We start from the raw sequence: 23,831 nt of genomic DNA on the forward strand, positions 1-23,831 counted from the left end.
TGACGGAAACCTCTGTGCAATCCTGAAATGTAGAAGTTAAACACACGTCACTTAGAAGAGCAACTAACATAACCTTCAAGTACAATATTATCATCCTGTTATATTTTATATTATGTGTGGCTGGAAATATTTGACTGTACATCATTAGTGTCATTGTTTTTTTCCTCCCACTCGGGGGACGGAAATGGTTCAACACTGCCCTCTACAGGAAAAATTAAATCAGTTCAGGTGGTTAAAATTTATTAATATCTATTACATAAGAGTATTGTACAAACACTAACAGACATCAGACATCAGTTATTAAATTTTGTTACATGTATACAGTTACACCAGTTACATTGTAATATGCAATATTTCAATTATGCCTCAATGCGTTCATACTACTCTACTTAACAGAGCTCAGTCTCAGTGTGACTACTTTAGAACGTTGCACTTCAAAAGTTACGTACTAATCAGTGTGGTTTCAATCAATTATAGCTATTTTTTTAAAGCAGTGAATATGAATACTCAATGCAACCCAAAAAAAAGTCTAAGAGTGTCTAGAAATCTAAGAACAAGGCAACATGTGAGCTTTCAAAAATGACTTGGAGCACTTACACATCTCGCTAGTCTTTTGAAATACGTGACCAAAAAGCCTGCAGCAAATCCCTTAAACAACCAAGCCTTTCAGAAAGAGGTGGCAATATTTGAAGTTCCTAGAAAATGCTCAAATGTCTTCGGATTTTAAAGACTCGGCACAATAATCGGGCACTTCTGTGTTGCAGCAGAAATTAACTTGCATCGCTTATAATCTTGTGAAGGCCATCCTTCAGGCAAATAGTGATGTGAACAATTAATGAGAAACAAATGCGTGTTATTCTGTTAGACGCTTAACGATCGCAGCTTGAAATAGAGAAATAACAGATGATAACTTCGCTGTAACTTTTAAGATGCATGAACGTGATGCTGTTAGTTCCGCTATTATGTGGTGTTGTTGAGTAACTGGACTACAAGTTGAATAGATTTACCAAGACGATTTTCTGAAAAGTCTCAAAAGTGTTAACAAACCCTGTAAAAAAAATTACCACACATCAAAACACTGAACTGGATTACATCGAGTTGATTTTTTTGGTTCGTGCTGTAAGGTGAACTGTCCGAGACGGAGAAAGGACAGAGTAGAAAGTGAAGAGTGATAGAAAACAGAGTATGTAGTGGCATCCTGTTACATCACAGCGGAATAAGGCTGGGTGAGGAGTGGACGTGAATGTAAATGTGTGATTCAGTGCAAGATCTCAATGAGCAGACGCTTAAAGTCTCCCCCACACTCCGAGTCCAGGGCGTCTTTCAGGGTGACGTCATACTTCTCCAGGTACATGTCCTTCACCGTCTCCAGGTCGATCTGAGGGTTGGAAACAAGGACAGTGGTGCATCCATAACATTTACATTCTGTAATATTTATATTTTTATTGCTCAATTCATCATCAATGACTCAAAAGACATGAATGTACCATCAAATGAATGGAAAGCTCTTCAAGTCAGTGTAAAAAGTTATTGCCTTTTGCTAGAGAGTTGGCTAGAGTAGGCAAAAATTGTACTCAAAAGTTCTACTTTGATTTATTTTTACTCAAGTACGTAAAAAGTATCTGTCCAAGAAATGACTCAAGTAAGAGTAAAACTACATTTAATAAAAAAGAAGCTCACGTACTGAGTCACCGATCAAAGAATCAATCATTTAATAATTAAAAATTACCTTCCCTAGACATGTATTACCAAAGTTCTGTACAGAAAGGCGGTGAACATTTATAGCACTGCACTTTTGCAAGACGTGAAGCGTCGCAATCATACCTTTAATTCCCTGTCAAGTCTATAATAACACCCCAGGCTGTGTACACACACACACACGCGCGTGCACACACACAAACATACACACGCACACGTTTGCATGGGTATCTTTGTGGGGACTTTCCATTGACTTCCATTCATTTCTACAGCCTAAACCTAACCCTAACCAAAACTCAATTCACACCTTAGTCCTAAATCTGACCCCTGACCCAAAAACAGCGTTTCCCCTTGTGGGGACCAGACTTCGGTCCCCACAAGGAGCAGGGGTCCCCACAACGTCGTATGTGTCAGGAAAATGGTCCCCGCAAGATATTACAAACAAACACACTTTACCTCAGAGCGGCCTACGATGATGCGTATGAGCGTGTCTTCATCAGTGCCAAGTCCCTTCATTGCAGCATTAAGGCGGCGAGCAAAATACAGCTGCGGGTTCTTAGCACACCTCACTGTCAATAAACACACATACACAGGAAATAAGCAGGTGTCAGTCGTAAATAAATAAAGTGATAAACAATTTCTGCTTACCAAGAGTAACATAGCAGTCCTTGAGGGTTCCTGTCGCCTCGGCATCAATCGTGTCCAAAATGTCTGTCCCCGAAAGCTGCATGCGATCAAGGCAGCATAAGCTTGTGTGAAATTAATGAAAGGAGGCAAACTGATTCATTTTGGAGTAGGTTCACTACGGTGCGGTACGTACGGACTCGTAGGCCTTAAAGGTGGCCTGAAGCTGCATGTAGTTCCTGTGTGTCAGGATGTAGGTGAAGGTCGACTCGTCTGTACCAAACCTGCCCTCACCTGCCTGTTGTGTACACAAAACGAAAATAATACGCCAACATATGTGAGTGTTTGCAGTTGTATTAGGTATCTCTCTCAGACTGTTATTTGCTCACAAAGCGGTTAAGAAGACAGTTGATATCTTGGCCAGGTGTTAGAGAAATGAAGACATAATTTTAGGAGGCTGGTTGCAAGTTCTTTGATGACTGAGGAGTGATTGTGAAGAGGTGGTGAATTTATATTAAAAAAAGTAATGCACTTTTGTGAAGAAGGAAAATGATAAAGTTTTAAAATTAAAGTATTTTTGATCTAGTTTCTACTGCAAATACTTGAAATAAGATAAAACTAACCTACAAGTAACATTTCAGCACAATATTGTTTGAAGCCAATTCCTTGATACTGATTAAAAACCTCTTAGTTTCACTGGGAGATTTTTTTCACTTATAACAAGACATTTTTTTCCCCATGTTGGAAGTTAAATAATCTGCCAGTGGGACTCGTAATTTTTCGTCAGCTTTAAGGAATTAAAACAAGCTGCCATTACTTGCTGAAAACTTACTTCCTGAAAACTTACTTCCAAGTTATTTTTGTCCCATTTCACATATACCAAAATATTTGAACTTGAAACCAGGCCAAAAATACATGGTGACATTTTGCTTTTTTTTGCGGTGCAGCATTGATGATCTAAAGTCTCAGATTTTCTGCCCATTTCTCCTTGCAAAAATACTTAAAGCTCAGCGGGATCAGATGAAGAGCCTCTACCTTTTTAACAACCTAAACCTGCTTCAAGCATCTCCACAAATTTGTTCTTGCTGCGCTCCTCATCGCTCACTACTGTTTGTTCACTCTTGTATTATCTTACAAACCTCTGAGGGCTTCCAGAACGTCAGCCTTTACTCTGAGATTAAATTACACCGACAGCTACCGATTCGTTGACTTCTGAAAGTAATTGGTGGAACTGGATTGTATTAGGGTAGTGGGGGCCTAAATCTGAATCCATGCCTTTGCTTTTCTGATTCTGTATTTGAAAAGAACTTTTGAAACTGAGCCATTTCCTTCCACTTCACCATCATGTTTCTCTTGAGCTGAATGCATCATAAAGAGAAGCTTGTACTAGGACACCTCAAACAGAGACAAGGCGTCCTGTTCGGCCAAATCCTCATCCACCTCGTAGCCCTCGTCTCTGCTCGCCTGCGAAGGAAGACATGGGAGAGCGAAGAGAGGGGAGAGGATCAGAAAGATGGGTGGAGAGAAAGAGAGAGAGAACATTAGGGGCAAGTCAAAGAGGGTGGACAACAAAAACAACACAAGGCGTTTAATGAGTCAGCAGTCATCTGGAGCTCATAAATAGGAAACAGTTGAAGGCCACTGAAGTTCCCCAGAACGGCACTGCTGTAAGACATGAGTCACTCTCTCTTTTTGTCCTTGTTTTTTTTTATTTACCCAGGGGAAGGAAGGAAAAAGAGAGGAAGCTGAGTTGGAGGGGGCACGGAGGCCCAAGCGTGCCAAGCTATGCGACGAATGTGGCAGTGGGTGAGCCGAGGCACCGGCAACGACTCTGAGAAACAATCTGAGGGAGAAAGAACACAAGCAGCGTTCTTCTCCCGTCTGGACTCTCCTTCCAGACTCGGGCGGCGGGGCCAGAGGGAGCGCTTTCAGTCGATGACCGAAACCCCAACAATGGTCGATTTTTGTACCTGCAGCAGTGAGATCAGCAGGTTCCTAACGTCTCCGCTGGTATCGCCCTCTATGTCCGCCTCCAGGTCACGCTCGTTCACTGAAAGGAAACAATAAACATCTAGAAAACCAGGCAGACGGATGGTACCGAAAGACTTGAGCAGAAGTTCGCCTTCCAGCAGAATTGTTTTTGGTTTTTTTTTTGCTTTGTAGCAATTGTTGTAACCTGACCAAATAGGAAAAAGTTCTTCCTTTCATTTGGCTGGCTGTACTTTTCATAACGAACAGAAAACAAAAGCCGGTAGATAGTTTGAAAATCCTACCCTGGACATAAGCCTCCTTGTAGCTCCTGATGTCCTGTGGGATAAATGAAGACGAGGCCGAGTGAAAGTCAACACCAACACACAGTTAAAACACACTGAATCTCAGTTCTACAGTTTTTGTTTTATTAATTTTTTTTTTTTTTTAAAAAAGGACAAAAGCTCAAACACAACGTATTCCTCCTTTTATTCAACACCACCAACCTAACTCACTGCCCACCTCGTTTGTAGCCGTGCACAGGATCTCCACCAGGACAGCCTCGTCTGTTCCCGCCCCCTTCATCGCCTTCCTGAGTTCCTTGGCGAAGAACACCTGCGGCGCGTCCAACATGGCCACGACGGCGTTTTCAAAGCTACCAGTGAGCTCCTTCTTCAGCACCTCCTCCAGCTCCTGACAGACAACACAGCTCAGCTGGATTTGCATCAGAGGGCAAACACACACACACACACACACACACACACACACACACACAGAGCAGAGAACAGAGGAGGGTGGGGCACTCACATCGTCATACTTTTCAAAGTAGGCCTGTTTGATCTCCAGACGCTGAGCCGCAGAGCGATTGACCAGGATCTGGATGATAGCTTCCTCGTCTGTGCCTGGAAAACATGAAGAAACACAGAAATTGGAAACTAGAGCGTCTCCCACACAACTAATCACATTTTAGGCTCTTCATTAGAGGGGCGGTGTTATGGATTTTCCAGGTACAACGTGCTATTCTGTAGCACAATCAAGTAACTATTACCTCAGTTGTTATAAAAAAATGTTGTGAATATCAAACGTGACTTCAGGCCTCTGTCTCTTTAAGAAGCTGCTGCTCTGTCTGACACTCCACCTTCAGGAAGTCGTCACAACAACGTTCTTCTGCTAAAACGTTTGCATCATTTTTACCACCGTTTCACTGAGAAGCAGCTCCTATAACGAGCTCAGCAGATGCTCATTTCCACCAGGTGTTTGCTAATTGTTGCTGGCTAGTCTGAAGGAGCTGAGTGGGGGAGGCAGCGCTTGGTTATGCCACTCGTCTTCTGCATCCAGGGGTGATTAAAGGATTTATAAAACATGCATGAAAGAGTCAAGGCAACACTGCTGGTGGGTTTTTGATGAGGGAAAAAATATAACATGATATAAAGGTAAAATAAAATAAAAAAGTTGATTTTATATAATATTGCCCCTTTAGGAATGTTCCAGTTTTAAAAGGGTTTTCTAACAATGTTCATAAAGATTTTGTTTGTTTGTTTGTTTTGGTTTCTGTGTACTTACCTAAACCTTTACATGCTTTTCTAATGTTTTTGATGTCAGCAGTAACGTCAAAGTCCTCACATGGGACTACGGTGGGCTGAGGGGAGAAAACAGAGACAGATGATTGAAATATTTACTTGCAAGAAAAAGAATCACAAAGCGACTACAATTAAAAGGAGACGCTGCAGAGGATTTGTTATGGTATTGCATCCAGGAAGTAGTCTCTCCCGCAGGAGCAGGGTGCTGCTGCCTGTGCTGAGTCATGGGGGCCAGCAGCAGCAGCAGCCTCTTCCTCTGCTCTCCTCTTCCTCTCCTCTGCTCTCCCACCCTCTCGTCAACACAATGCAGCCTTATTGATCTGAAATTCCCTGATGTATCCGCTTCTGGCAGAGCACACTCCCTGTTTTACTGCGCCACTTGCGTTTCATGCGGTTTCCGCTGAGACTAATTGTCTAGAGGAAATGACAAAGCCGAGTTTTTTTTTTTAAGTATTATTTTAGTGAAATTTAGGCTTCTGATTTGTATTTTTATTCGTAAAACTGACCAAATTCCATTTTTTAAAACGAACTATTAAAAAAAAAAGTGTTACTCATCAAAGTAGTCGCTTTAAGTGGATTCCAACTCAAAGGTGCGTAAATTAGCAGAACAAGTTGGGGGATAAAAAAAAAAAGATTACTACCTGCACGTTGCCCATATTGTGCGCACGGATCCCTGCTGTGAAGCGGCTGGGGGAAGCTGGCTGCTCTGCGTCCTGATGTGTTGCTGCTGTGTGCCGTGATGTGTTACGCGTGGCGTGAGCAGCAGTCGGGATGGGCAGAACCGGACCGGACCAGGCCGGGCTGGGCTGGGCCAGGCCAGATAGGGGCGGAGGCTGCCGAGTCGCAACTCGGCAATGTCCGCTGGCACAAGGATGGCGTCACCTCTATGGAGGTATATTAAAGTCACAATACTCAATATTCAAATTATGCTCCCGACGTAGAGGAGGAGAAAATTCGCGGGGAACTTTTTGTAGTTCTTGGACATTAATGTTTCATTAAATTGGAATATCAACGAGGCACCTGGAGCAATAAAGGGAATTTATGGAGCTTCAGACAGTCAAGTCAATGAGCAAACTGCGCTTTATTACCAACTAATCTGAGCTTTGAAATTGAAATTTGAATACATCCTACTTATTGCCCGGTGTGTTGTGATACTGATGTTTTGAGCTCCTTTAAATCAGTGTTTCTCAATCCCCCACTGCCCTACATGTTTTAGGAGTTTCCCTTCTGCCACACACCTGGATTGAATCCGTGGGCGATTAACAGACTAATGCAGAAGTCTCATCCAATCCTTTGGATCAGCCGTTCTGGAATAGAGGCACATCTAAGACATGCAGAGCATGTTAAATAAAAGCTCACCTGTTTTGAGTTCTTTTGAACCATGATGAATGGAACATGGACCAACATGTGTTGTGATGCACTGATGGTTGTGATTATGGTACTTAACAAAATGCATTTAGTTTCTCGATTTGTGACTGTGTGTTGTTTTTATGACATTTTATTATTATTTTTGTTCTCATGATGTAAAGCACGTTGAACTTGTTGATAAATGTGCCACTCAAATAAAGTGATGTTTTGTTTTTGTTTGTTTTTTAAAAATGTTTTTAGCTGTAAGTTCAACCAAAATCAGATGGGGATTTATGGAAACTGGACATACGATCTGAGGATACATTCTGTCATTAGATAACTTAACTGATTAAAAAAAAGTTTCATTTTCCTTTATCTTAATTTCTTAATTGAAGAGGTAATTACACAAGCTACTTTTGAGTCTCTTTACTTAAAAAAAATCTTACTGAAGTACCAGTACCTTCACATAATTTTGTATTTTCTCTGTTTATGTCATTCCCACAAACTAAATCAGAACAGTACCAGCAGTCAAATACTTTTTCACTTTTACTGGAGTAATTTTCTGAATGACGTTTCCTCTCTATCCACCTCTGCTTTTGCGGTCTTTTTTTAACCATTAAAACAGCAGGATGAGAATCATACCACTAGAGGGAGCCATTTTTGTAGCACTCTGATCTAATTGTGGGTCTCCACAAGGTGAGGAAGGCCTTATTCTTGGAAGCTGACCATAGTGACTGATGTTACCCTGTCCTTCACTCTGACAGGAGCTCTGTGCGTTCAGGTGCAGCAGAGTAGTGTCGTCTTTTTCAGGTCTGGTTTTATGCTGTAGCTCCTGTCCTGGATACAGTCCATGCCTTGGGAATCTTCCTCAAACACTTCAGTTGTCTTTTCCTTCAGCTATGTTTCCACGCGTTTTTATTCCCCATTATGCTTTGTATACAGCATTCTCTGTGACGTACGGTAAGTCACTTACCCTTCTTGTACAAAGAAACAGTGACTGTGACAAATGTGAAGTCAGCAGTTTTCACCATAATTGCACAGGGCAGAACACGGTGGACATGTCATGTCTCTATTAAAAATCCTTTTAAAAACCAACACTGTCACAAAGTTCTGATGTTTGGGTTTCGGTTTTCTGCTGTGCTATTATTCTGGTAATTTTCTGGACGTTTACTTGTGTTCACTTTCTAAGTCGTTCTTGTGTTTCTTCTTTTTCTTTCTTTTTTCTTAGCTTTTATTGGCGGTTGGCAAACCAACCTAGGGTGCACTGCCACCTATCGGACTGGAGGACGTCAATGATAATCTTATTATTTTGCTATTGTCTGTCTGGGTTTTATTTCTCTTAAAATTCTGATTTTAAGAGAAATAAAACTAAATCCTTATTTTGCTCCCTTGTGTTAATTAATCAGTTGCATTCAGCCTCAGCTGTTCCTCTTTAGCTTTTAATTAGCTCAGATTCTTTGTCCAGCTCTGCCCTGCCCTGTATGCTGCGTTCCAGTTGCACTCGGAAATGGGAAATTCCGCCTTCCGAGTCAGAAAAATCAACTGGAACGCTAACCAGCAGCAACTCTTACTACTCCCAGTTACGACGTACAAGGCGGACTTAACGTTTCAATATGGCCGCCTCTCACATCAACGGTAGTAAAATATTCTGCTGATTTTTCTGTTACTCTGTCCTGCTGCTTGAAATGTAGGCCTATCACTTTTTGCACCTAAAAATAAATTAGCTTTTCTTTTTTAAACCTAATTACTTAAGTTCTTTTTAAAGAAACGCCACTTTTACTTCATAGCCAACGTGTTTAAAAAGAACCTCATAAATCAATGTGCTAACTGAATTTATCTTTGGTAAAGCGCCCCATCATTTTTACAGTAGAGTTCTGTCCCTTTAACAAAATGATGAAATTCAGACTTTTAACTTACAAAATTATAAAAATTTGTATTCAATGGACTCGCAGCTTTGGCAAGAGGGAACTTGCAAGTAAACAATATGCAATAAACCTGTTACGCCATATGGTGGCAGTGTTGTAATGACAATTCCAATTTAGTAGATTCAGTGGAATTTATATAAAACTATTTTATTTGAAGAAGCAGCTTGAACATGGACAAGCACAGAAATTATACTTTTGTACTGAGATATACATTTCTAACTCTGGCGAGCTACACATCGTAATTTTGAGTTTGTGACGGAGAAAGTCACATCCAAACGATGGCTAACTACAGATGTTTTACTATTGCAGTCCTGAAAAGAACTGAAAGTCGCTGCAAGTTGGCTTTTCTAGAAATCTTTAATTTGAAATCAATAACATTATTTGCTTTATTTACATGCAACACGATAAGAATACATTGTACAAATAACCGCATGTGGATGGCACAACCATTTTCAAGCTGCTGGAGCAACAATATACTGCATAAACAAGCATTAAATAACGTGTAGTGGGCAAACGATGGCATTCCGTTACAAAATAAAAGGCCTCTGATTATGAAGCCGTTCATGTTACACATCAAAGTGCATGATTAAATACAGCTAAAATGTAAATAAGTGTGCTTGGAAGTATCCTTTTAAGTATTTTATAAGATATGATTATTTTATGCTTCCAGGGAACTTACGGGGTCATATTCTCGCTGTCATGCACACACACAACCGTCCTGAAGCTGAGCTGAGTGCTGTGTTTGACACAATGGCACGAGTTGTCAGTGGTGGGTGGCTGATCGCAGGACGGACAGGCTGACTGTTGTTTATGTTGGAGACGATGCCAAAATGATTAATTACTCTCTCTGTCAGAGAGAAAAATATTCATGTGAAGGGATCTTAGCGACTGAATATGTGTGCATTTTTGAAGAGAGGTGCATCCAGGCAGATTAAATGGGCTAAGGAGGGGATGAAATGTATTATTCACAACATCCACGATAAGCAGATTCAGATTTGGTCCTTTTGTTTTTCACTGCATGTGTAGAAAAAAAAAAAAAACTACAGCCAATGAGAGAGCATCTCTTTATATAAAAATAAGACACCCCAGCCAGGAGAGTAAACACCAAATAAATACCAACCTCAGCACTGCTCAACTGTAAATGGCATGCCATATGAAATGCGGACTCTGACACAGCAATGCACGCCATTTCAAAAAGCATCGTGTTCTTTGCAAGTGGACAAATACCGGACGCAACAACATCGAAACTCCCACCGTCATATTTGAGAACAAGTTCACCAGTAGACATTTAGTTATTTGATGCTGGATAGTTTTACCACATGCAATGGTTTTTGTAAAAGACAAAAAACAAACAAAAAAAAAACATTAAAAATAATACACAGAGCTTTGCAAAAGCAATCATTCCCCTTGAGCATTTTCATATTTTGTCATAAACTTTAATGTGTCTAATTATCTGGATTCTACATGACAGACCAACAGAAAGTAAGACAAGAAGGGAAATAAATGGTTGAAATGCTGACAGTTTTATATTTATTATATACATTTTGCTACATATTCAGCCTATTTGTATCTAGTGCTTGTCTAGATACAAATAGGCTGATTTCTGAACAGAAGTTGACAGTTTTTCATTGAGGTTTATTAGAATAAACCTTGGTTTCAGACGGTTTCACCAAATCAAATTTAAGATTTAAGACCATTTTGACTGGAATTTAAGACTTGAACTCCACAGAAATGTATCAACTCTGTCCAGCCAACAGCCAATAAACTTGCACTTATCCATGACAAATTCAAATAAGCTAGGAATAAGCTAGCAAGAGTTATGTTAGCAGCTAGTTAGCGGTATAGCCTCAACTGTTAGCCTCAACTGTCTTGAGTCACAGAAGGCAATGAAAATGTCTGAGTGTGACTCAAACTTTTGCCTGACAGAAAAGTCTTGAGAGGGCAAAAAAGCAGTGATTAATATATTTAAGACCAACTTACTTTTTAAATGAATTTAAGGCATTTAAGGCTTTAATTTAGGACTTTTTAAGGATGCACAAACACACTGATAAAGGAGGATTAATACAAATGCGACCATTTGTGGTTGTAGCATGAAAAATGGTGAGAAAGTTTTAAGGGACATGACTACTTTTGCAAGGCGCTGTAAATGGAGAACCGTTGCCAAAAGACAAAGCTTTCCTCATTTAGCTGTGCTGCAAACCTTTGTTATTCCCACAACTGGTTGAGCCAACAGATCGTCTTCATGACATTAATTATGCATTCAGCCCAAAGACAAGCTGCTTTCCTCCTGCGTCTCAGCGCTTGTGAGCCCATACTCTCCGTTCTTCTGAAGTTTATCTTTTTTGTTCCTCGTGCGTCTTCAACATGCAGAGAACTTGCCAGTGGATTCGTCTGCTGGGCTGGCCAGTGCAGGCGTGAATCGTTTACAAAATCTTCAAGATGCATTTAAAGGTGATAAAACGGTACAAACTCTCACAGATGTGCAAGCAGGTGTGCAGAGAAAACAAATGATCTCTTAAAAGTGACACGGTTGCACTCAGAGCTGCGTTATGGAAAGGGCTCCCAAAACCCTCTTTGCTAGGACAACATGAAGGGGGAAAAAGAAAAACCTTTTTACCAAATACACTGGCATATTTTTAGCATCCCTTTGTTCTGCGAGCTCTCAGTCAGCGAGTACAAAAAGATCAAGTCGTACCAGCAGTCATCACGCCCTCTCCCCCGACTCCTTCTCTGGGAAGTCCCAGGGGCAAACGTCAACCATTTTTGCGGCACTTAGAACTGCGGGTTTGTAGCTACTGCGCAAAGACTTCTCCTTCTTCTTTTCGGGGGATTTTTTAGTCTGAGCCAGGCCGCCGTGCGCGTGCAAGTGCTCGGTGTCACGGGAGAAAACCTCGGCGTCTCTGGTCGAGCTCCTCCGCCGCTCCATCGGCCCCCCGCCCTCCGACGACTGGCTGACCCGTCTCCTCTCCGACGGCGGCTTGCTGGATGAGCTCCGCCTCTCCCTGCTCTTCTCCCTCGCTCGGTCCTTGTCGGATTTGTGGTTTGACGAGGAGGAGCCCTTCCGTTTCTTCTTGTGTGTGGTGGGACTGTTACAGGTCTTCTCCTGCTTGGGGGAAGGCGGCCCTCCGTAATCCCATGGGGAAATTTCTACCATGAGAGACGGGGGCTGAAGGAGGCTCCCTGTGGACTTGGAGTGGTCCGAATGGAGCCCTTTGGGTTTCCCATCAGTGGGGGTGACACTTTTCTTCCTCATGATCCTGTCCGGAGAGATAGAGTCAGAATCTCCTCCCACCATGGGCTGCTCGTCGAACTCCCAGGGGCTCACATCCGGCTTGAGAGGAAGAGGCGATTTGGGCGGCCGGGACTTCCTCACCTCTCTTCCATCATCTCTTTCTCCTCCTTTATCCTTGGAGCGCCGTCTGTTGGACGGAGACTGCCCGGGTTTCTGCCTCACCTGAGACCGGCTGACTTTAGCTGTTCCCGAGCTGCTGCTGCTGCCTCTCCGGCCCGTGGCGGGTTCTACCGGAGCGATGGACACATGCTTCTGGGTCTTTGCCTCAGAAGGAGTCTGGGCCTCATCCAGCTCCCAGGGACAAACCTCAGACACGTCGTACAGGCTCCTTCCTGTCTCAGAGCAAATGGACGGCTGGCTGCCACTCACCTGAAAAACAAACATTCAAAGATGAGGAAACAATGAGATTGGTTTCTTAAACGACTGAGCTTAGAGATAGAGTTCGATTTGGGGATTGGTGTATTGATGTTTTTGATAATTTGACAAAATATAATGTTTATTACCTGTTTCGTAACTGGTGACTATTTTTATTATGCAACACACTTTAAAATGTCTTGTTGCTGAAATGTGCTAAAGAAATAAAATGGCTTGACTTACGTGCCTCTGAAGTAATACTGACCATTCAAAGCACTTTATAGAGCCACCTATATCCAATCGTACGCCAAATAAGTAAAAAAAAAAAAATAAATCCTTCAAAGATGTCAAACTAATTTTTATTCTGGACCACATCAAGATCATGAATGTCCTCAAGGGGGCGGTTGTGGAAGAATGTATTGATAAAGGTAGCCGTTAAAAATACCTAATTATTTACTTGTTAATACTTTCTCTGCACTCGATGAGTATCTCTTCAAATTAAATATTTTAATTCTTTTCACATTGTAATGTTGCAGTATACAAAGTAAAAATTATTCGACTTGAATATTAAGATAATATTCAAACACACAACTGTTGTCTTGAAGAGATAATGAATTAGAGCTAAATTCATTTAGCCACATATTTACAGTCTTTTGACAGCCAAACAAAGCAGAAAGACAAAAAGAAAAGAGGTTCAAATAAAATGTGCTGAGCTTTGTGAAAAAACATTCAACATGCATCAGCTACCTGCACATATGCACAGATTTACCTGTTGCTTCATGATTCCCATCTTCATGGGAGTCTTTGAGTACTCCACCGATTGGCTGATGATCATTTTGGGGAAATGTTCAGGCGTCTCATCCACTTCTGACAGAGTCCTCTCCTCCGGCCCCTTCTGGCCCTTCTTACTGGCGTCTTCCACACTCTGCGTCTTGCTGGAAAGTCCTGGCATCTTCTCCTTGGCGCTCGTGATGACGCTCAGGGACTTCTGCATGATGGAGGTCCGCAGGTGGATGGGTTTCTTCTCGTGAGTGAGGTTGTGGGCGCTGGCCGACTTCCAGAAGAGCGGGACGGACTCGGTGGACTCGGCCGGCTCCAGCCTCGGCAGAGTGCTGGCCGGTTCCAGCTGCTTCTTGGTGTGTCTGCGGCCGATGAGGGAACCCAGGAGAGAGCCGTCTCCGCCGCTTCCAATGGGAGTCATTTTGTCTCCTGGAACCGAGCCGGTTTGGCTCGTTGTTTCTGCATCCTGCTCACAGACATGGTCAAAGCTGAGCGACTTCGTCAGACCGGTCAGTTTGTTCTTCAGGGAATCGTCTTGAAGTTTTCCTGAAGGAAAGTAGTTTAGAAAGTCACATTCTTTGATGTGAAATTAACCAGGGTATACTTTTTGAACCTATCGATCTTCAAAGATGGTTAGACTCACCGTCTGTCATTATTTTCCTTTGTTGCAGACAGAAACCCCCACATCCCTCAACATTGTAAGGATTTGTGTAATATGTGTGCAAAACAGAAAGCATAAACTATGTGATATTCAGATTTTTATGCTATCATTTAGGGTTTACCAGTATCCAGTTTCATAGGTTAGCTCAATGTGTCCAGAATATACTAAATCAGTTTTTGAACATTTAACCAATCTTATCAGAAATGATAGAGATTAGTTAAAATGTTTGGTTTTAAGCCAAACGGGTGACTTTTAAGCATAGTCCATGCAAGAATATTTCAGAAGCTTTCACTTTAGCCTCCGTTATTTAAGCCAAGTGTTGATTAAATTACGTTGAAGAAACTGAAGGTAGTCCTACTTTCCGTTTTGTGTAATTAACCAACATAAGTTAAGTTTGCAGCAGAGGCTTCAAACTTCGAGGCTTGCTTCTTCCTGAACCTGATCAATTTCCTGACATCTGAAGGTGACAGTGTAGGTAAGATGATGGTTGAAACTATGAGACAATGACTAATGTTCTAAAAACGCACATAACTCGGATGAAAACTGGCTTAGTAATGGATAAAATCATTGAATGTTGAAGTCACTAAGAATTGTTTATTTATTAATATGACATCATGCTGATGACGACTGTGTGTAAATTGACTACCAGAACTGGTACTGGAATTTTAAGATTTGGGAAGTTTCCAGAAAAGGTGCTTTATTTCCAGAAGATTACTGAACATAACTCAAAGAAATTAAAGAGCAATAATTTTATTGCTCTTTAATAAAGCAATTTATTAAATCTTCTTTCCTGACAGATATGAAGCTAAAATCAAGTTTAAAAACATGACATTATTGAACACCAGATTGTGTTTCCTCCCCCATCCTGCTGCTAACCTACATCCAGATTTGTATCTGTGAACTTACCCTGATGGCTGGCCTCCAGCTGGTTTCTCCTCAGGGTGCCCCGGTTGCTGCCATGTTCGCTGCCGTCGTCTCGGCTGCACTGGCGGTGTAAGTGCATGGTCTCCGGGATCTCTGTTATCCGCTTCATCAGGGTGCGACCCAGGCCTTTCTTTGAGTTTCGCTTCTTTTGAAGGTGGGGGTTGTTGGCGAGCATCTTCTTCCTTTTGTGGACCTCCAGCTGGGCGTACAGCTTCTTCAGCTCTTCCTGTATGAAAATTATGTTAATGCCCTGTTACATTGATGCACCTACGCAATTAGATACAAGTTTAAAAGGAATACTTCAAAATGACATCTGAGTGTGAAATCCAGTGCTTAAAGAAAATCATGTTGTTTTTTTTAAAGTTTCATTTCTGGTCAGGATTTTAAAAGCTGCGTCACCCGTATGTCCTCTGGGTCCAAGCTGTGCTCGCTCCAGGCGGACGTGATGCTGCTGTTCAGATAAGAGCCAGATCTTCCCATGTCCAGCTCCTCTTCATAGGCCTCAGTGGCAATATCGTCTCGGGCCTGAGTGCCTTTGGTCAGGAACTAGACCAGATGGAAACAAAGTGTTAAGACTGAGTACACAGTGGAATAACTGTGTACCGCCCCCAACTTTCCCCATTAGTTTAGGATAATATGCAGACTGAGCAGATGCATATTTTGCTCAAGGATCCCTTCGTTCATTACACTGCAGTTAGAAGCACGGATGAAGCAATGAAAAAGTCCAGCTGAAATCACTGTTAACTTTAAAAGACTTCTTGTCATTTGTTAGCAATGGATACCACTGGAGAAGAATGTAGAACCACCTTTGCAAAGTAATTGGGCCTCCTGTGTAAGGAAACCGAAGATCATTACCTCTGAAAGCATAAATTTATACATTGTCAATAACCAGAGACTCAGTTATTCACTTCAGGAATTTCACAACTACCCAGCAAGCTAGAGGAGAGCTCTACAGCTCCAAACCTGTAGACCTTATCTGTGAAGATGATTCTCATCCAAGGCTGTGCATCCTCCAGTAGCTCTGGCAAAAAGCACGCATGAACACAGATAGATTGAAAATGTCCTCAAGGAGGAACTTCTTCCAACAGCCCAGACACAATCTGGTGAGGATCTCTGTATTTCAAGTGTTATTGAGCATCGTGTAATGCAGCCAAAGAGATAACAAAGTGGCTCAAAGATTAAAACCCCAGTGAGATCCGCTCACAAAGCAGGTGGCTGAACAACTCAGAGCAGCGATAAGATGAGAATGAGTCACTATCAGTCAGGATCTGACCCAGGAGGTGAGACGCTGCAGACTGAGCTGCAGAAAGAAAAGCGAACAATGAAATGCTGAACCATCAAGTATATTTAATTCATCTCTCTGTTGTGATTCGTGTATTTGTGGACAAAAGTCCTGAAAACTTGAAATGATTTGATGTTCTTTGGTATACCTTTGAAACATGGAGATAAGCCAGAAAAACATTTTGTACTTCAAAAACCTTCAGCCATGAAAGGCAAGAGTTTGTCATTAACGTATAGGAGGAACCCAGATGTAAGAATCATAGAAAGCTTTGTTTTCATAAACTAAGTGCCAAAAAACAAGAATGGTGAAACAAAGGCATTGAAGAACTAAAACTAATACAATACCAGGCAAGACATGAAGCACAAAGCGAATTTAGACCGCAAGACAGCAGGACAACAGGAGCAACAATAGGTTTGACAGAGGAAGGATCTGGCAAGGGAATGGCTCAATAGAGAGGCTTAAATGCCAGGAAGGGCCGATTACTGAAATGCTAAACAGGAGAGAGGCTGCTAACAGACTGCAGCTGTAGGGAAAAGCAGCGAGACAGAGAGAAATAAAGAGACTGGCAGGGAAATGACTCTAAATACGAAGGTATCAGTGACGGTGATCAGAATACAAAACACAAGGACACCCTGAAAGCATCACGACTGAAAATTAAAGTGATTGACTAAAGTTCACAGAATCTTGATCAGTAGTGACTGGTCATTAGGGACAGCACTGAACACGTCAAATCAAAATAAAACCTAGATTTCATTTACTAATACAATCTGGTATGTAGATACTTTCTGGTCTTTTCTTCTGTTTTGATGGATTAGAAGTAGAGAAGGACTGGGTCCAATCCCAGTGGGTTCATGAAAATTTGCTGCATGCAGGAGTTACTTCATTGATCCGAATGGCGAGAGGTTACTGCTAGGTGAGCGTGCCTTCATATGACTCCACAACAACACACTTTAAGGTTCACTTTTTGTTTCAAATCAGAATCTACAAGCTCAAAGATGAAGGGAAATTCATGTCCCAAAAGGAAAAATCACAGATTTAAAAGACAAATTCATTAAATAGAAGCTAACTCTAAGCTGAATCCTCCCGTGGTCTTAAGAGACGGGGTCATTCACACCCCACATTTTTTACTGTGTGTACCGTCTGGCAGGGTCACACTGACAGAGGGTTTTTTTTGTGTGTGTGTGTGTGTGGGGGTGTGTGTGTGTGTGTGTGTGTGTGTGTGTGTGTGTGTGTGTGGTTTCGGGAACTGACGATCTAATGTCCTTTACCATTAAGTGATGTTTTACTACTTACAATGTTAATAGGGTTGCTTTCTTGGGGCAGGCGAACTGCAGTATGTTCTTTTCTGCACAGATATATAAAATCTGATCTCATAATGCAAATGGAGTAGCATCAGAAAAGATGTCAGTGTTTGATCAGTTTTATCTTCAATTTAATGCTTTCCTGGTCTCTAAGTTATGTGTCTGTGGGGTTGGAGGAACATTGCACTTAACTTTACTTTCCTGTTCATTTTCTTATTCTGATACACCCAAAAACATTAACATATGTTTTAATTTGTGTTATAGCTTTATATAAATCTAGCTTTAATGATTGTAGAATAAAACTGCTTAATTTTTTTTTTTCATAGATTTTTGCATCCTCGACCAGGGCAGTTATTGCTAATCCTCAGCAAATTACTTTTCTCCCCCTGAGAGAATATGAACAGCAGGGTGTGAAAAATGCACACTGATGTTGGTATTTGTTTATTTAATATTTGAACAGATTTTTTTTCAGTCGATAAATACAACACAACTATGTGTTTTCTCCCGTTTTAACTGCTTGAGGTCAAATGCAACCGCAGAGACGACGCAAGGTTTTCGAGCAACAGCAGAAAGAATGAGTATGTATTTCAATTTGACTTTCTACGTTTGACTCGTTGCAAAAACTAGTGAAACTAAGAATGTAGAAAAGACAAAAAGCAAGATTAAACAAATTGTATTGGTAATAAACAAATGAATTTAAAATAGGGTTAATTTTCAGTAGGACTAACTTTCAAGGAAATTAGAAAAGTGATAAAAACTAAAGCAACTGAGAAATAATTGGACCAAGAAACAAAAATAAAAATGTTAAAATAATAAAGGTTAAAATGCTTTATATAATGTATTTATTAATAATAAAATATGAAACGATTCTTAACGTAAAGGATTGATAAGAGAGATGCTGCTTTCTGATTAAAAACCCCACTCTGTACCGTTTGTTCAGATATTTCTTTTTTTCAAAATGTGCACAAGACAATCAAATTTATGTAGAAATATAAGCGACAATATAAGCGACTGTTTAATGTCACTAAACAGACATTAAATTTCCACCTTTGTTGGAGTTACGCATGCGGGGGGACAGAGAGGATGTCCAAATATTTAGTCTGGTTCCACGAACAGATGCTCTATGAAATTAATGTCCTCCCATTGCGCTCAATTATCCCAGCGTGCTCAACTGGGTTGCGTTTCTGAGGAGCCTAATTAAGAAAGAATAAGAGAACAAGGAGAACATTTCTCACGCAGCGGGAGAGAGAAACGTTTCCCATCAGCCCTAAAGACACCCGCAGGAGTACTCGGCTAAATTACAATAACCACTTAAACAGTCTGATTGAGTTTAAGGTAATGATAGTAAATGAGCCAGTGTGGATTTGAGCGTCGCAGCTCACTGGTATCAAATGGACTTGGGCTGATGATTAATGTGCCGTAAATGGATATTTACAGCACGTTAGTAGAACAGCCTCCTGGATGGAGATCTGTTTTTGAACGCTATCCGTCCTTCAGTACAGCGGCGTCTTCTCAGGCCGATAATATTAGTTTATGAGCGGGCTGTTATGCAATTTGAGAGCAGGGTTTCACTTGGTTTTATTTATAAAAAGTAAACACAAGCAGAATAAAAATGATAGTGTTCTCGTGTGGAAAAGAAGGTTTTACAGCTACTATTTGTGCTTTTATATAAAATCAATTGGACTTATTTGATGTTTATTTGATGTTTAGAAGGTTATCTACCAAACATCAGTAGGTGTTTAGGTTTTTATACGTTTTGTAAATTACAATTTAATTGAAATAAATCTACAAAACTTCCACACTTGTGCCTCTGCTGACATCACGAGGCACAAGCGTCTTTAGAGCAAATCCATTTTTTATTTCCTTGTTTCCTCTTTATTTACGTTTGTTTTTTGTTTTTTTTTAATCAAATCCACTGTCCTAGAAAATCACATAACTATTTAAGGAGATACACGCAGAATACCACATTAACTTATTTTACAGGTGGTGAAGTTGCATTAAAATCTATTTTAAAAATCCAAACTGGAATATTAAAAGACGTGTTTTAGTCAAATTTCTGAAGCCAATATTTCTCATCAATGGTATTTGCTCCAGCTTTGCTGTTAACAGCAGCTTTCATCTTTGCTTTAGGGTCATCAGAGGCAAACTCTCAGCGAGACACAACTCAAATGCAAATTAGATTTTTCTTATTTGGCGTAGAAATCTGTCAAAAGTAGCTTACTAATACTAGGTGATCAGATCAGTGCACAAAAGCTTAATTTGCTGAAATGCTGCAGTAGAAATCTGTAAGTCATTACCCAGCTTTGATTGGCAGAGTACATTTGTTCGTGAAATAATAATAATAATAATAATAATAATAATAAAAACACCTCTGTAAAATCACAGAATTAAAACAGTTGTTTTGTAAAACATCAAAAGATCAGGTATGAAAAAGGTGATTGTCCTGCACTTAATATTACTTTTTTAAATACTGCCCCATAAATCTAAAGTTAAGAAAAAATACATTAAAAGATTTATTAGTCCATTCAAGTGAATGAAAATCAAAGTAAATTTGTAAAAGAAAAAAATTAGAAGCTATACGTCGCTTTATTTCTTTTGTGTTTGTGGTTCATGTCATTTTTTTAACCTGTTTTGTGCACTAATAGCGACAATTAGAGTAGAACAGAATTCCTTCATGTTTGAATAAAGTAGTTTTTTTTTTTTGTATTGCTTCTCCACTGGAAAATATATAAAATCCAAAAGACTTGAAAATGTTTGGAAACACAGTATAAATCTGGTCTCACTGACAATACAAGAGTTGTGCCCTGACATGTCGACATGTTCTATAAAACCATCTTGTTACCTTTGGGATGAGCAGCAGCCCCAGAGTCACAGTCACAGTCAGGTGAGTGTGAGCAAAGAACAGCATGAGCATCCAGTCAGGGTGAAGCCCTGCAGCCAGAGAGAACCTGCAGGAAAACATCAAACCAAGAGCTTTTTATTTAAAACAGCAAAGTGATCATTATTTCTAATACTGTTAATGTAACAGAACTGGTAAATTATGGCAGTGATAATGATGTTCGCTACGGCTTCTTTTGAGTTTGATGCTTAACTTAAGCCTCCTTTAGGCTTAATATTTGAGTTTAATAAGAGTAATGATTGTAAATATTTCTGAACAGCTACATGTATTTATATTTTTTGTTACAAACAAGGACAAAATGTACGACTTTGCATGGCAGACAAAAAAAACAAGAACATAAAACCAAGAACACACATACAAAAAGTATGTTTACAAGAAAAACAACAGGTCTAAGGTTTGTGGTATTAAATTTCTTTTTATTTTATTGTGTTTTAATGTTTTTAAATGACCTAGTTTCCCATTATCTAGTTTCATTTTGATCCGTTTACATGGAAACTTCGTGGGTGAAACATTGAGTCCCAGTTGGTCTCATCTGGGCCTGTAACAAGCCTGCAGCAGGTTGTTGTTTGAGTCATGTTCCAATTGTTGAAGCTCCGTTAATTAAATGTTTACAGTTTGCTTGGTTTGCTTAAAAAAAGACTCTAAACGTCTGCAGAGTCTCAAATATTCAGTAGAAAGGACAACCATGACTGATAAATCAAATAGGTAATTTGTGCAGCCCCAGGCTGTGTCGTGAGTACTAAGAAATAATGCACAGTCTGAGATAAAAGAAAACATTAAAATAGACTATTCTGGCTTTAGTCTTTGATTTCACAGGAACAAACACATCCAGCCTTATCTCCGTTCTACAGCAGCTCAAATTAGTTAAAGTTTGGATTGTGCTGCTTTAAATTTCATCTGAAAGCCACTTTTTATACAATATTCCCGCTGTTCGATGCCTGAGTGCAGAAAGAGAATGTACAAATTTTGTGAAAATTTAAACAAATGATCTTTTCCTTTCTGCCTAGCCGAGCTCAAAGCGGGTCACCAGAAAGAAAAGTCAATCACAGAAAGTTTTGCAGCAGAATGTGTGACAAATGAAACCTATTTCCCAAGGCAACTAACTGCAAACAGCAGCTGAGGTTTTATTCCTGCTGTGACTCAGATGAGACATTCTTTGCTATATAAATACTGCTGAAATTCAAGCATTCTTTAGTCACGATTTTTCTAACTTCAAAGAACCAAGTCCCCTGTTTTCAAAGTTAAACAGACGAAGATCGCTGAGAGAAACACTGTGTTGCAGAGTAATATTTATCACAAAATTTTACATGACAGGGGTCTTTCTGTAAGTTCTCTCTCTGGGTACTCCAACAGAGACAATGCTAATTTGTAGGAATGGACAATATTATCGGCATAGTATCGGTATCGGCCAATATTAGCTGTAAATTTTAATATCGGCCATTCTGTCAAAATAACTCACCGATATAAAGAGTATTGTTTTTATATGACAAACCAGACAATGATGCCTGAAGCTCAGCACAATGTCAAATTCGCACTGTTTGAGTGTCATCTTTGTCTTGGAGAATAAATAAATTTTATATTGCATAAATGTGACATTAAACATAATTCAAGTTGAAAGTGTTGCATCATTTTCAGCATTTTTTTGGAGTATTTGTATTTGGTAGCAGGATAAATTGGACAAAGTCAATGCAGTATTTTAATTCCACAGTAGAAAAAGCCGTATAGTTTCAGTAAGTTGGTATAGGAGAAAATATCGGTATCAGTTATCGGCCAAATGAGTTCAAGTATATTGGCATATCGGATATTAACCAAAAATCCAATATTGTGCATCCCTACTAATAGGAAATGTAATTAAAGTTTTAATTGATATGTTTCTAACTTACCAGCTAGCTTTACTGGTAAGTAGCAACTGGCTACTTACAGGAAGATCATTCTAAGATGTGTGATTTTTTTTTTAATCTCTATGTCCTTTTGTCAAGGCACTGTAGTTTTAATTGCATCTTTGGATCTAAAATATAAAAGTTCATTAGTGCTGCGTTACTGTTTCATTTTAATGTTTCCGCCTAACAGCAAGAACATGCATCTATTTTTAATCTCATCAGTGCTCCCAAGTCCTCAGTTTGAAAATTATTATTGTCTGTCCAGAAATTACCCAGAAATCACTAAAAGACATCAAAACATAATTTGAATAATTTCCATTTGTCAACATGTTATATATATGTTTTTAAATGTCACTACTCTAATGATCCTCTGCGTTTATCAAAGTTTAGGATTTGCCGAAATGACATAAAGGTAACATAAGTTTTAACATTACTGATAGAGCTATATTCCTTTGCTTCCTTTATAAATTTTTGATTTTCTACTGGTTTTGTTTTTGATTTTACCTCTAAGTCACCAACAATGTGCCATTTTATTATCAACAATCTACATCAACAATCTAAATGGATCTAGAAGATTCAAGAAATAAACCTCATCAACAGCAATGTGTGAGACTGAAGGAAAAAAGCATCAAAGCAACATTCAGCAACAGGTTTTTTTTTCACGCATCCATGATTCATTTACGCCCACATCGTACTGAGTTTGCAGCGTAGCGTCTGCAATAGCACCAGGAAAAAGATATGTTAAGGGTTTCTTTTCATTTATTTTTTTAAAAAGTCGCTAGAGGTCAGAAAAGTTGCCAACAGTGAATATTGCCTGGGGGCTTCATGTTTTTCGAGATGCATACTTTTCCAGTTTTACCCCTGGGTTTACCTGCTTCCTCCCACTGTCTACAAAAAGATGCATTAACGTGACTGACTGGCCACTGTAGTTTGCAATTAGGTGTGAATATGTATGTATGAACTGTTATCAGTAACAGTGTATTTCTCTTGCCCTGTGATGGACCGGCGACCATGACACAGGTCACTACTGCAACCCTAAACAAAATTAAGTTAGGATGGATGGCTGGATGATGCAAACGCTGCTTCAAAAACGGCTCATACGGTATAAAAACAGAAGAGGAAAAAGGAAAAGAAAAACTCTGGTAAATGCCTGAACAGTCAATCCCAGCATTTACTGAGGAATTCCACCTTGAATTTAACTTTACAACCTCTGACAAGCCATTGCATCACAGTATCACTGTTTCTGTCTATTGTGCAACTGAGTTTAAGGGGGAAAAATCCCTTTAAGCCACGTTATCCTTTAGTCCCCATAAACC

At 40.0% G+C, this 23,831-nt stretch overlaps 2 protein-coding genes across 3 annotated transcripts in view; both read right to left on the reverse strand.

Annotated features, from left to right (window-relative positions):
• Positions 1-223: 223 nt before the first annotated feature.
• Positions 224-6,804, reverse strand: LOC103129205 (annexin A13-like). 2 transcript variants are annotated; one of them, XM_016664896.1, is made up of 11 exons: positions 6,512-6,804; positions 5,854-5,929; positions 5,098-5,192; positions 4,813-4,980; positions 4,596-4,629; positions 4,293-4,372; positions 3,718-3,786; positions 2,519-2,620; positions 2,347-2,422; positions 2,155-2,267; positions 224-1,378 (listed from the first exon to the last, which is right to left on the reverse strand). In XM_016664896.1, exons 1-11 carry the CDS (start codon positions 6,524-6,526, stop codon positions 1,259-1,261), a joined length of 948 nt encoding a protein of 315 aa, XP_016520382.1. In that variant the 5' UTR covers positions 6,527-6,804; the 3' UTR covers positions 224-1,258. The 2 variants fall into 2 exon arrangements, with proteins under 2 accessions (XP_016520382.1, XP_007540267.1); XM_007540205.2 differs by having other exon boundaries at positions 4,813-4,983; positions 6,512-6,782.
• A 2,676-nt stretch (positions 6,805-9,480) lies between these two features.
• LOC103129206 (probable G-protein coupled receptor 158) overlaps positions 9,481-23,831 on the reverse strand; it is a 79,020-nt gene continuing 64,669 nt past the window's right edge. Inside the window, exons 9-13 of the mRNA XM_007540206.2 lie at positions 20,579-20,684; positions 15,553-15,699; positions 15,136-15,379; positions 13,558-14,114; positions 9,481-12,803 (exon numbers count right to left, since the gene is read on the reverse strand). Of these exons, the coding sequence (XP_007540268.1) occupies positions 11,847-12,803; positions 13,558-14,114; positions 15,136-15,379; positions 15,553-15,699; positions 20,579-20,684 (2,011 nt within the window). The 3' untranslated portion in view covers positions 9,481-11,846. The remainder of the gene's footprint in view (positions 12,804-13,557; positions 14,115-15,135; positions 15,380-15,552; positions 15,700-20,578; positions 20,685-23,831) is intronic.

Source organism: Poecilia formosa, unplaced genomic scaffold (assembly GCF_000485575.1).
Source record: "Poecilia formosa unplaced genomic scaffold, Poecilia_formosa-5.1.2 Scaffold524, whole genome shotgun sequence".
NCBI lineage: Eukaryota > Metazoa > Chordata > Actinopteri > Cyprinodontiformes > Poeciliidae > Poecilia > Poecilia formosa.

Excerpts from the sequence above, each read along its gene's own strand:
- LOC103129205 (XM_007540205.2), bottom strand. Across the intron at positions 5,193-5,853 it reads AAAAGCATGTAAAGGTTTAG|GCACAGACGAGGAAGCTATC; the intron begins GTAAGTACACAG and ends CATGTTTTCCAG. Across the intron at positions 4,984-5,097 it reads ACTTTGAAAAGTATGACGAT|GAGCTGGAGGAGGTGCTGAA; the intron begins GTGAGTGCCCCA and ends GTTGTCTGTCAG.